This window comes from Acipenser ruthenus, chromosome 2, assembly GCF_902713425.1.
Source record: "Acipenser ruthenus chromosome 2, fAciRut3.2 maternal haplotype, whole genome shotgun sequence".
NCBI classification, from domain to species: Eukaryota; Metazoa; Chordata; class Actinopteri; order Acipenseriformes; family Acipenseridae; genus Acipenser; species Acipenser ruthenus.
Window position 1 is genome coordinate 86,683,248 of NC_081190.1, and position 14,502 is coordinate 86,697,749.

General features: G+C 34.2%; 1 protein-coding gene across 1 annotated transcript in view; it reads right to left on the reverse strand.

The window, feature by feature from the left end:
* Positions 1 to 14,502, reverse strand: part of dnah6 (dynein, axonemal, heavy chain 6) — a 170,510-nt gene that overhangs the window by 68,223 nt on the left and 87,785 nt on the right. Inside the window, exons 41-50 of the mRNA XM_059003180.1 lie at positions 12,108 to 12,239; positions 11,266 to 11,437; positions 10,951 to 11,097; positions 10,530 to 10,603; positions 7,991 to 8,145; positions 5,160 to 5,391; positions 4,243 to 4,395; positions 3,962 to 4,102; positions 1,674 to 1,916; positions 701 to 868 (exon numbers count right to left, since the gene is read on the reverse strand). Coding sequence (XP_058859163.1) covers positions 701 to 868; positions 1,674 to 1,916; positions 3,962 to 4,102; positions 4,243 to 4,395; positions 5,160 to 5,391; positions 7,991 to 8,145; positions 10,530 to 10,603; positions 10,951 to 11,097; positions 11,266 to 11,437; positions 12,108 to 12,239 — 1,617 coding nt within the window. The remainder of the gene's footprint in view (positions 1 to 700; positions 869 to 1,673; positions 1,917 to 3,961; positions 4,103 to 4,242; positions 4,396 to 5,159; positions 5,392 to 7,990; positions 8,146 to 10,529; positions 10,604 to 10,950; positions 11,098 to 11,265; positions 11,438 to 12,107; positions 12,240 to 14,502) is intronic.

Sequence of the window (14,502 nt, forward strand, 5' to 3'; positions counted from 1 at the left end):
TCTCCTGGTGACGGAGGTGGGAGCAGCGTGTAGTCGCCTGGCAACGGAGGTGGGAGCAGCGTGTAGTCGCCTGGCGACGGAGGTGGGAGCAGCGTGTAGTCTCCTGCTTTTGCAGGGGACTGGTGCGACTCTCCCTCTCTTGCAGGGGACTGGTGCGGCTCTACCTCACTTGCAGGGGACTGGTGCGGCTCTACATCACTTGCAGGGGACGGGAGCGGTTCTCCCTCTGTCTCAGAAGGGGAAACTACCAATTTTTTTGAAGCATTTGCCTTTGTCAAAGTCTATTGACTTGTCCTAATTGCATTTTTTTTTTTTTTTAGTAAACTTGTTTATGATAAACAATTAAACAAGAGCTTGCATTGTTTTCAAGTATGACAAACACTTTGGCAATAATGTACATATTGAGTGGTTTTATTGATCATGCTTCACTAAATAATTTAGATTAAACATGTAAGCTGTATGCTGCTTAAGCATCTATTGGAGGCTATCACGCAAAATCTTAAATACTTTAGAATATTTTAAACAAATATTTAAACACCACCTGCCATTCAGCTCTGCATTTCTCTCAATCCGAGTCTGACAATGGTGTTGAATTATTTTAGGGACATAAGACTAATTTTACAAGAGTTTGTTAAGCTAGTCAAGAAAGCATGTTGCATGTTGCAAGAATTTGTTTTTAAATGCACAATAAACAATTTACCCTGTCTGCCTTTTCTTGATCCACGCTCAGTTTCTTCATCAAAGCATCCACATCCACGGACTTCTGTTTTAGGACTGGTTCCAGCGCTGACAGTTCTACTTTCATTTTATCTACTAATACGTTTGTTTCAAGCAGTTTGGTTAAGCCATTCTTGACACGATCCCGGGCCTGAAATGCAATAAAACAACTGAATTCGATTTACATGTTTACTAAAGTGCTACACATATACTTGGACCAGAATCCAATTTGCAGCGTAGATACAAGGTGACCAGGTACCTTTAAAATTGTGTTTTCATTATTATTTAAGGGGGGAACACGCAGGGTCCTTAGTGACCCACCTAGTAATGGTACTATAAGTAGAACTGATTTGGCTTTCCTCTTATGTGAGTTGGGGAGGGAAGAAATTGTGTAGGTATAGTTTTCCTTATCATGCTTCAGCAACCCCTACTGGTCAGGTGCCTTACGAGTCTAGGCATAGATTTTCCAGGCTGAGCCCTTGCCTGCAGGGTTCCATCCGTTGCTTACTGTAGTTTTGGAGCGTGAAAAGAGGAGATTGGTTTGAGAGCAGGAACGGAGGTTGCTCGTTAATCATCAGTTCTCCAAAATCGGAAATGGGTTGTAGCACTGAGGCACAACAAACTACAAGGAAGAATTGGCCTTAACGAATAAACAAATTAACAGAGCAACAAATACAGTATGTATATATTTAATTTATTAACAGAATGTAATTAACATAATGGCATAGCTGTGAACTCTCTAGTTATTGTTGTTGTAAAATACTACTACGACTACTGCAACTGCTGCTACGACTAATAATAATATAGCTAACATGTATAATAATACCTAATACTTATCATATATGTTCCTGTAATCAAAAGGATCATAATGGATAGTGCAGATAAATATTTTAATGCTTATACTACAGTAAGATGCAGCATGTTATTAATTTGATTTCAGAAAAAAATTATCTTACCGACACCAGTTGTTTTCTTTTCTCCCCCAACATTGATAAATACAGGTTGATCAATTCCAGATACGATGTGGGAGTTGTGTAATACCTTCGCCGTAGCTCAGCAAAATATTGATCTGCCATCTCTGTTACACTCACATGAATTTCAACACACATTTCTGAAAACCTGTCTTTCATTTCCTCATTCCCAAGGTCAATGTTTTTAAAGAAAGTCTTTGAAACAGACAGAAGAGCTTCTCTTGGCCACTGTAAAATTGACAAAATAAAGAGTCCACTGTTATTCGAACAATTAAGCATTAAGATGAAGAACCATGTATGTGCACTCCAAGCATTTTTGTAAATACAAATTTGATTTTTCTGCAGGTGTAGCCACAGCAGTAAAAGACAAAAACGTGCTCTGTCAGAACTATATTCACAGTTTAACACAATTTATTTTATAAAACTGTTCTTTGAAGCATTTATAAACAAACTTCATTAAAAAAATTAAATGAAATGTGGATATCATTAAATCATGGAAAACTAAGGCTGATTTTCTGTAAGGGGGCTGATCCCTCAATTAGAGCATCACAAGCCACTTTTAATTTGGTCTCATGAATATTCATGAGTCAATCCAAAACGAGGCTAGTAGGGTTACAATCAAAACAATCATGACGGCTAACGTTAGTTACAGCAATCGCGATATGTCTTTTGTGCCAGAATTAACATTTTCAACAGTGGTAACACTAAATCTAAATCTATTTACAAATGCATGGACAAAAGCATGTTTACATGGACAAAAGCATGTTTACAGACTTACAAAGAGCCCTATGTACATGCACTCTGTGGTGAGTTAATTTGAGATTTATAACACACATGAGTGGCATACATTTCTAACACTTGGTTGTGGTTTGTATAGACACTACAATGTGAAAGTAATCATGTAAAAAGTCACTACTCTAAGTAACATTCTTTTGTAAACAGTATTCATATGCTATCAAGAGTGCTCGAATTGTAAACTTTTAACAAGCAGAAATACATTTTGTAACCTCCCTCCCCTCCCCCTGCATTGACATTTTTGTCAGGACATTCCCCCTTCTGTCATCACTCAAAAATATTTTTTTTTAACCCAGGGTAGTTTGATTGAATCTGTATTTTAACCACTGTATATTGGCAAGGAATAGTACGTTTGAATCTGTTATACTGCTAGGGCTGCCATCTGGCTGGTTTATTTACTGTTTTGCCGGTTTCCGTACAAAGATTTAATGTGCCATTTTTTGCAATAAGCCTAGTGATTGTACTGGGATGGATAGACCTAAACTTTCTAAAATTCTTGCCTGTGTATCTTTTAAAGATTTAAAGCTTGTAAAGCAGTAATCAACTGTCATTACGTCTATTCCATTCCCTATTTAACGTAGTTATCTATAGCAATAGCGGAAAGAGTTAATGTAGGGATGGTGTAAAAACCAAAACGAGATGAAACACTCAAGTTGAATGTAAACATAAAATATGTGCATCATCATCAAAGGCTCATTGGAGCTACAGTAAAAACAATTTAGCTTGACTATAGTTAATCACTTTCTCTCAAGTTTATTTTTCTTTTTTTTTTTAAAGGTACATCAACAAACAATGAACCTTGTGTGAATGTAATGTTCCCGCAAGGTGGACATCTTCACTTACTTCCTACTATAGGAATTTCCTTTACATTTTACACATGCAGTATCTCAACAAATATGTCAAGACTCATAGTAGCACTTAAATTAATTGGTACACAAAGATAATACAAGGATTTTTGTAACCACTGTTGGTGCAGCCTGGCACTGAACACACAGCATGAACAGTGTAGTCAAGACATATTTGTTTGCTTGTAGGCAATTCTTCATCAGGGCACGCCATCTTTGTTTACTTTTTATCCCTCCTAGCCTCACTTCGGGGAATGGAATGTGACTCATGAATAATATTTGAAAGGGGCCCATGTACTGCCTATATAACTTCTCTTTGCTTTGGTCAATCAGCCTCCACCTTGCAGCAAGCCTCGTTCAACAATGGAAAGGTGGTATAGTCACCAGTTTAAAACAATGGTAGCCCATGTTCTACCACCACAACTTTGCTAAATCATTTTAAATCTTATGTGTAATTTCCTCTTTAACTTCATAGAATATTCACACAATCTTATTTCTTTCTTTCTTGATAAATGTAAATATTGAACTGTGGGCCTTTTAGAGTTTTAAAAATGTCGGTTCCCTCAGTTATGTAAAAGAAACAGGCTTCATCCTAAGGCAAATATTCAGCCCAGCTTTACAGTTACTACTGACCTGAACAAACCAGTCTATGGTACAGCAGTTTACCAGAGATGGAAACATTCGACAACGTGCTCGGAATGCATCTCCAACGGGGCTCATGCACAGCACAATGTGTAGTTTTTCACGCACCCGAGAGATAAAATATTGGAAGACCTTCAGGAACAAAAGAACAGACATCATTTTTTTACTTTTTTGTTAAATAAAGCTGAGACATATATTGCAGGGACATCTTACACACACTTATAATAAATCATTTTTTTATATTTTAAAATTCAATATCATGTCATTTTAACCTCATCTCTGTTTCCTTCTGGTATTCCAGCTTCTTTTGCTTTAGGTCGAGTTGCTGCAAGAACTTGCTCAAGTTCATCCTTCTCAAACAGATTAGGCACTTCCCCAGAGTTGAGCATGTTGTTTATATCTTCCAAGAACTCCTCCACAACAATCTGTAACAACATCAGAGATGAAAATAAATATCTGAGAGGCATATGTACTGGAAAAAACAGGTTTTGAAATGAAGCCTTTAGTTCAAACCATTTACTGCAGCCCTTATATGTGAAATGAAAAAAAAACAGTATTCAGTCAAATCATGAGAGTACACGCCCCAAACATATCCCTATGTTATACAAAATGTTAACCTTTAGTGTAACATTTGATAACCTCTTAATTGAAAAAAACTATTGTTAATGCAAGGAAATTACGCAAGTCATAAACCAGAGCTAAAATTTAATCTGAAATTCAATGACTGCTGAGCAATTTAGTGGTTACACTTCATGATCAAAACTACCCCTAAAGTGATCACCATTGCTGGTTTAACTTCTGGATGAAGATCTACACCATTATCAATAACAGCCTTTGCTTTTCTATATTTGCTTGTTTAAACTTTATATATATATATATATATATATATATATATATATATATATATATATATAGATATATATATATATATATATTACAAAGCTCTCAAAAATAACATTTTCATTCCTGAAGTGCTGTTTTGCTTTTGATTTTAAGACTATTTATCTTGCCACAATACTACATGATTTAATTGAGGTACTTTTCCATGTGTTACAGATAAAGAGGACCCCACATAGTTTCCTATGTGGCACAGGCAGGGTTCTATGTGTGACCTGTGACATGGTTAACATAAAGGGTAATGGCAGGATAAAATGTAGTAATTTCATGATAATTGTATAGTTTGATTTACCTGTGTGTCTGTGAAAAGAAATACCATATCTTTCCCTTCGACTCCTGCCAATTTGTATAGTTTTCTCAGATCATCATGGAAGCTGTCATAGTTATAGCCTCGGCTGAGTTCAATCTGAAAGCACTTGTACCCACACATGTTGGCAGCAAGTCGTGTTAGGGATTGCTTGCCAGTACCCCCAACACCAACCAGAAGAGCATTTCCTCTTTCTTGTCGAATCATCCGGGCAATCCTACCAGGGATAATTCTTAATTTTAGATAGATTGCACAGGCTAAAGCCATAGAGAAAACCAAAAAATAAATAAAATAAAACATGTGGTTTGACCATCATTTATCAGCTATAATTGATTTGGAATAAGGCAATTCAACCAGTGAAGACCTACAATTTAAAAAAATAAAGTTATCAGTATTATATCTAAAATTGAATTTCACATAAGAAAGTATTTTTTTTATTATTTTAATGTAGACTTGTATCACATTTCAGTACCCTACAATATCATGCAGGTAGGCAACAAGGTCATGATATCATAAAAAGACCAGATTTGCTAGAAGCAGTTTGACAAACATAGGACAGCCTACCTGTATCACAGGACATATCACACATTGTTTTTTATAAAGATACAAATAAAAATAGCATCATTGAATGGAATGAAAGAGAAGGCTTTATATGAAGCACATAGATAGAAGGGAGTGGGTGAATGCCGGACCAAGATAAAACTGCCAGACAGGGCACTAAAACAACATGAATCACATTGGAAACTATACCACAGAATTACTCCATCTCTGTAATCTACATGTTAAAAATAATTATCATTATACAAGTTTTCAAACTGTAATCGTGTCCTTCGTCCTGGCAGGTTTGTCTTAGTCCGTGAGCATTTCGATTGATTAAAAAAATATGAAAATGATCATTCTTTTTAAGATACGAACTAATGCAGGGGTCTCCAACCCAGGTCCTGGAGAGCCCCTATCCAGCAGGTTTTATAAGTGTATAGGTTTACATCATCAGTGGCTGAAAATCTGGAACACCTGTTAATCTTGACTAATTAAGCCAATAATTGGTTCAATTAAGTAACTGATTGGTTGAAATGAAAACCAGCAGCCACAGTAGCTCTTCAGGACCAGGGTTTGAGACCCATAGACTATAGTGATAATTGTGAGAACTGTAATAGTGAGAACTGTATAAATGGGTAATTGTATGTAAAAATAATGTGATATCTGTATAATGTAAAATAATGTATAATGTGATATCTTGTAACAATTGTACGTCGCCCTGGATAAGGGCGTCTGCTAAGAAATAAATAATAATAATAATAATAATAATAATAATAATAATAATAATAATTGTGTGGTGCAGTTTTCAATACGTTGTTTTAGTGCTCTGTCCAGGCAGTTTTGTATAGGTCTGGTTCTCACCCACTCCCCAGCTAGAGAAATGAACCAGCAGCATGTTGTATACATGTATACATGTTTGTTTACTTTTTTGTGAAAAGGATAACCTGCATACAATGTAATATTTTAAAGATGTAGTTTCAATATTGTTTTATTTTGTTTTTATTTCTTTTAAGTTAAGGATATGGTTTATCATGCATATGTAATATGTATCATGGAAAAGGTTTTGGTATTGCTAGATGCTGAAAGTGGGACAGTTAAAGCCCCTCCCACCTATTCGTAAATTCCAACACAGTAAAGCTGCAGACTGAGTTTGGTACTTTAATAGAGCAGATATTCCACAATATCAGTGGTGAAAGAGAGCTCTACTCCCAAAGCATCATAAAAGGTAAAGATATGTATCTCACAATGTTGACATAAATATAATAAAAGTTTAAATATAGGCTTTCCTAAAAATAAAAAAAAGGAGGGGGGGGGGGGGGGGCAAAAAAAAGGATTTTCCTCTTTCTCTAATTCCACTGCAACATACAATAGCCGACTACTTATACATTGCAATGATTGCAACCTGGACATAAACCTTTACAAAACACCTGGATGTGAGCTGTGAGTGTTTTGTTTACAAGCTTGTTATGTGCATTTTCTAATTAAATGATGTCCCAAGGCAGTCGGAAACAGTAAATAAGGCTTTGATGTATCAAAAACAGTCAGACAATTGTCGGAAAACCATCCTTAATAAGGGATTTTGGGACAGACACTTTGATGAATACAGGCCATAACAGCCTATCCTTATTTTAAATTTTACAAAAGTTGTCATATTTTCTTCATTACAAAACAACATTCTGCTAAAAAATAAATAAATAAATAAATAAATAAATAAATAAATAATAATAACAATAATAATAATAATAATAATAATAATAATGAGAGAGAGAGAGAGAGAGAGAGAGAGAGAGAGAGAGAGAGAGAGAGAGAGAGAGAGATTTCCTTTAACGTGATTGGTCAATATGAGGTCCTTAATCTCTGATAAAGCACCTCGAATGTTATCATTCAAACTATGTTTAATCTCTGTTCCAAATCAATCCACCGGAAAATACAGTATTCACGTATGTATTTTACATTTTTTCTGCTTGATGAAAGAAAATCTCAGTTCTAGTACACACCCATCTATTTCTTGTACACGTCCTCTGAATGTTGTCTGTCAATGTACACTAAGTCTGCTTCCTCGCTGTTCTATATGTTCAATCTATCTATTTAAATTTAGTATAGCAAATAAAGGAATAGTGTTTGCTGCCAGCAGCAATACAGTAACCACAACAGAAATAGTAACTTGTCTCCGGTTTGTACAAATCAAACAACTGGATGAAGACTCCACAGAGGACATGCGATGATTGTAAGTGGGTAGAAGTAAAAGTTCACAAGTGAGTTAACAGTATATTTACCTTGAAACATGCTCCACAGCATCCTGGAAAAATACCAGCTTTGTTTCTTTGGAATTGGTCATATTGTAATCATCTAGGTAGTCTTGAAGAACAGATTTTATCTTGCCTATATCAGTCAAATCTTCATAGATGCGGTCAGCTTTATCTACCCCAACCTGTAATTTAAGCAACATTGACAATTATTATTTATTTGTAATTTTTTTACAAACAAAATTTGACGTTTATTAAAAAGATATTGAAACAGAGAGCTAGGCCGTAAAAGACAACGTGTCTTTCCTTCATGTCTAAATGTTTTGAATCTCTACATCATGTTTGTTGGTTGTCTTTGACACAATTTTGTATTGTCTTTCTTTCATGATCTGGTATCCACTGAATTACGACAGCAACACAGGATCAAACTACATTTTGAATTCAGTAATAATAGCCTTGAGTATGGGTATTTCTTGCAAACTACAAGTAATTACAAAAAGGTTGACTTATTTGGATGACTCTCAAACCACACATCCTGTGTATCATGCATGACTGAGCTTCCTCTGGTTGCTTTTTTATCTTTATTATAATGCACACCTTCTGTATATAACACACACATAATATGCTTCTAAGTATACTACAGACTTACATCCTGTATATAACACTCACGGTGCACGTTAAAAAATGATTTGGTCTTCTTACTATTTACTACTCAGACTATTGAATATATGTCAATCATAAAGGGTAACATATCCAGCAGTGCGTGTGACATGCATATAACATTTTCAATATCAATTACTTGCAGATTGAAGCAGTTTCATAATTACATTATTATCATAACATTAACAATATTATGATTTAATATTCTTAATTAGGGTACATTTTCTCAACAACATTATTTCTGGTCTGAAATGCCCTAAAGCAGAGATGTGGTAAACAAGTAAATCCTTGGTGGTCCCTGAAACAAATCTCTAAATTGAACTGCATCTATCCATTTCCAAAAAACTCACAACACCATCTTAGCTAATACAATGTTAGCTGCTGTTCCTGACATTATGAAAGGTTTTATGTTAGAATTAATAATCCACTGGCAAAATGTAACCAATTACATTTTGGCATGATAGTCATACTATGTGTTTTTCGCAAATATGAAATAGCACGAAATAAAACGAAATGCAACATATAAAACAAAATGAAATGAAATGCAAATACTAAATTAAATAAAATGAAAAATTATTATAAAGCAAACATAGTATGACATTTTTAAATTGGGAGGTTTACACAAAAAATACTTGAAATAAATACCGTACTTGCAATCGTAGTTATCAAGGCTTAAACCGCGCATAAAAATTAAACAACACTGCAAATAATTTCTCCTGACTTCTCTTGGCCAACTGTTTAATCCACTGGAGAAAGCCACTTGGGCATCAGTGGATAAAAATATGTTGAAGGAATGTATTGTGAACGTGCCACTGCTGAGGAAAGTGGAAATACATTAATTTATTTTGTGGTATATGAAACTAAGCGACAGCGTGAAAGATGCAGTTAAGAATAATTTTGATGGCTCTGTAGATATTATTGACATTCTGTTTGGGCTCAGGTGCCAGAATGCCAGCTTATCCAATACCAGGATTTCTTGCCTCATGTACCCTGTTGTAAGTGACAGATGACAAACCATGAAAAAACAAAAAGTAGAGTTCTGTTGTATGCTTGTGTTTAATTCTTAATTTGAATATTTGTGCTAGATTGAAGCTCCTTATGAATACATGCGAAAAATATCCACATTTTCTTTCAGTAACCTGCTTTTTGAGTTAATGCTGAATTGTACAACATTCCAAAATACGCAAAAAAAAATTGTGTTTGTTGATTTAATATCCTTCATGCTGATTTGATTTCCATTGTGCAGTAATAAAAGTATTTTTATATTTTTATAGAGGGCGTGGGCAGTACTTACTGTAAATAGGCAGTTAATTAAAAATAGTGGGGGACTTCACGTGCATTCCTGTTACTGCCGCTAATATGGTAACTAAATTATTTTTCTGTGCTAGGTCTGTTTATGTTAAAATAATAATAATAAAAAAAACGATAATGTTTCATAAAAAATATGGATATAGTTAAAACATGATGTATACTTTGTTTTTATTTATATATACCTATTTGAGTTAATGTGTATCTTTAATAAAACAAAATAAAACAACATTTCTAGTGGATAAAACTAGTATTGAAATTTGTGAAAAATAAAATGAAAAATTATAAAAAATAAAAAGAATTTCAGAATTAAAGGGGCTTTAACATTTATCAAGTATGTAACACACACTTGATAAATGGTTGCTAGACTCCGATTAGAACTACTTTGGTGTGAAACGAGACGTACATTAATACAAAATAAAAATACAACCTCTGTTGAAACATATTAACACTCAATAGTTTTGTCCTGATTTTATTTATATAGGTTATTAGTAATCAATTTGTCAGGTGGTCTGTTTAACAAAATGAACATACCCAATGCTTAGCAGCCAGTCTAATGTCGAAGCTGCTCAATTAATGTATTTTCTTAAATGGAAATTACCTTCATGAAGTCTCCAAAAATGATGGGCTTAGTTACAAAGTATGACGGCTCAATCTGAAATCCAAAATATTTGCCTAAATTAAAAAAAAAAAAGATAAATATTACCAATCAGTAACGTATGCAACAAAAATCTTCTAGCTGTTAATATGATATTAATTACTGGCATTTGTTTGAACCATTACTTCAGTAACATCTCATCCTTAAATTTGCCCCAACTAGAGATGCAGTAACCATCTCTAGTTGGGGCAATTTACTTACCTCTTACTTGCTTTTGTAAACTATACAATTTCAATGATGGGCCATTGCAAGTATGGGCAGATACCGTAATGGCCAAGTAGAAGCCAACTACTTTTCCAAGCATCTCTCACATGGAAAACGGACAATAGAAAATTTAGTGTATATGTGTTCAAAAAAATCTTACCGGCCATCTCGGATATCATTGAATTAAAATAGCTTTTGTCTTCATTGTTGATTAGGCGATCATGGAAAACTCTTTGGCATTCATGGCAAAAAAGTCGGAATATTTGCTTTTGGTCTCTCACAGAGCCTGGCTCACACTGAAGAATTCCTGAGAATATGTGCATACAGAAAACATTTTAAAATGAGTAATGTCACCTGGAAAACACACACGCTTGCTTGAGCTGATCATTCAAAGGTAGAACATAGAACCGGTTGCAGAACTGCTTTTTAAAAATATCACTATGAGCTGTATGGTTATTGGTTTGAAGAACCTTACCCTGCACACACTTTGATAAATCACGTAAATTGAACACATAATGGGACTTTGCTGGTGTAGGAAGAAGATCAATGCTCATCCTGCGGTAAATTTCAACTGCAGCACCCACAATACTTGCAGCAGTCTGCTTTACAGCATTTGGAAATTCTGTTAAGAACCCATTTAGGATGGCCTGTGTAAAAAAAAAACAACATATCAGTAACTGGTAAAAATGCAACTGCAGAAAAAAAAAAAAAAACATGTTCTTACATGATTACTGATGGATAACAGTTCTTAAAATAAATAAAATGACCCATGGATAATTTGTACAGTACACGTCTAATATACACTTTTTTCTTCTTTTCTTTTATTCCTTAGAGATGTAAATCCTGTACTGCATTTTTAATATGTCAAAGGAGTGATAAGCATTGCTTGAAAGTAAATGTTCTTATCTCTTATTAGCTTTAGTAATATTGTTACTGATCCCCTCTCAAATAATGCCAAATTCAAATACAGTCAACCAGTAAACATTAATAAAACAAGTAAATCAGTGCATCTGGATGAGCGGCTGTAAACTCATATCCACTTAAATTCCTCCACCCTCATTATGTTGCATTACAGCAGCTCCTCTTTCATTAATAAGCTCCTGGAGAATGCTTTAAGAATATGTAGCATATTTAACGCTTTATTAGCATACAGTTAGCAATGGTAAATCATAAATCATTCATAAATGAAATGAGAATTCAAGTTAATCATATTAACATCATTTTAACCATTTTAAAGAAAATAAATATGGCGTAGCTGGATGCAGAAAGAAACTGAATTACTTTTTCTTTTTGATATTAAGGAGCATATGAGCTGACCTGAAAGATTTGTTTTAGGCTGTGCTCGGAGGGTGTTGGCAGACACAGCATGCTGAAGTGTCTAATAAAACGAGGAGTTACTGGATTGCGACCACCACCGGGAGGAGCGCAGGCAGCTGCGATGGTTACATCCTGAAGGAATAAAATAAAAAATAAAAAAAATATATAAATATATATATATATATATATATATATATATATATATATATATATATATATATATATATAGACACGATAAGACACTTTACAAACAGAGTGCTAGGAATTACATTCTGTCAAAAATATACTGGCAGCAGTTTTTGTGATTTATTTGTGATTTATTTCTGCCAGCTATAATTGTCACGGGTATATCTCAAGAAATCCCCTTATATACAGATGTCTTGTAGGAAATAAAGGGATTGTACTGTAGCAACTCAAATGTCAATACCCCCTGTGTTGTTAGTCTTACTACCCTTTGACATTTAAATATCAGGGACTGTGCAATTTGTATTTGGTGCATAGTTCAGTATGTCTTCAAAATAGAGGACTGCTTCATTCTAACACCTAGAATATTGTGTTCAGTTCTGGTCACCTCGTTACAAAAAGGATATTGTTGCTCTAGAAAGAGTGCAAAGAAGAGCAACAAGAATTATCCCGGGTTTAAAAGGCATGTCGTATGCAGACAGGCTAAAAGAATTAAATCTATTCAGTCTTGAACAAAGAAGACTAAGCGGCGATCTGATTCAAACATTCAAAATCCTAAAAGGTATAGACAATGTTGACCCAGGGGACTTCTTTGACCTGAAAAAAGAAACAAGGACCAGGGGTCACAAATGGAGATTAGATAAAGGGGCATTCAGAACAGAAAACAGGAGGCACTTTTTTACACAGAGAATTGTGAGGGTCTGGAACCAACTCCCCAGTAATGTTGTTGAAGCTGACACCCTGGGATCCTTCAAGAAGCTGCTTGATGAGATTCTGGGATCATTAAGCTACTAACAACCAAACGAGCAAGATGGGCTGAATGGCCGCCTCTCGTTTGTAAACTTTCTTATGTTATTATGTTCTAACAAACTTTTACTTTATGGAATATATTTTTTACTTCCTTCGGCAATCTCAAGTTGTTTTCTCTGTAGCTGAGGGGCTAAACAGAAATACATTGACAAACAGAACCGTATGGTTTGAAAAAAGAAATGCCATGACAATCAAAGACTAAAGAGTTACCAAAGGTGTCCCTTGATGCCTGTTTGCTTGAACATTAAAATACAATTTTGTTATTGAAGAGTCCAGATGGTATTTGAAAGAAAAATATCTGAGAGATCACTGACAGAATGCTCTTTGACTAACCCCTCAGATACCTTTCTGTCTGTAAGATAGTTCTGTATTCCCTAAACATATTTTCTCTGCACTATGATAAGCGGTTCAAGTTTTTAACTATAGGACACACACATATTTATAACTTACATATACACATAGAGTGTATATGGACTTTTTTTAAAGATCTAGCAATGAGTACAAGGGTAGATTTTCTGAATGGGTGGGAAAACAAAAATAATTCTATAACACCAGGAGGACACAAAGCAGTTGCATGTTGGAGGAGTTAGAGTATTTTTTATAAGAAACTTTGTTGGGAAAAGTGAACATATTGTTGAAGTTTAGTTTGTATTCTGAAATGTACTTTACAATTATTATTTCAAAAAACATTCAACAAAACATTCAACATTAAATAAAACACAATTAATAAAACCAATCTATTTGTACATTTTGAACCTTTAAAAGAAAAAAAATGGTAATTATATGAAATGGATATTTTTGTGGACTTTTCAGGCTGAAAAAAAAACTCTGTTAAATGTTCCTGTAGAAATGTTGTGTTCTGCCATTTCTAAAATCATTTAATAGATGAAAGCCCTTAATAGATGGTGGCCATATTAAGCAGCTAACACAATAACATGTGTTTGCTACAAACCACCTTATGACTAGGGGAGAGTCGATTCATTGTGTATCAATGAATCGCTTACAATGGACAAAAACGTAAAAAGTTAATCCAAATTTAGAGAAAAAAATGAAACTTAGATAAAAACATTAATAATAATAATAATAATAATAATAATAATAATAATAATAATAATAATAATGGACAGAGGAATCAAGGGAGGAATCAGGAAGCGAGCAGTGTCTGTAGAAACTCGCTGCTATGACTGTAATTTTACTAAAATTACTAGTTTTTGTATTCAAATGCTATATATTTCTTTGTCTCTTTTTGTGAGAGAACATTTTATGTCATATAAATACAGTGCCTTGCAAAAGTATTCAGACCCCTGACCAATTCTCTCATGTTACTGAATTACAAATGGTACATTGAAATTTCATTCTGTTTGATATTTTATTTTAAAACACTGAAACTCAAAATCAATTA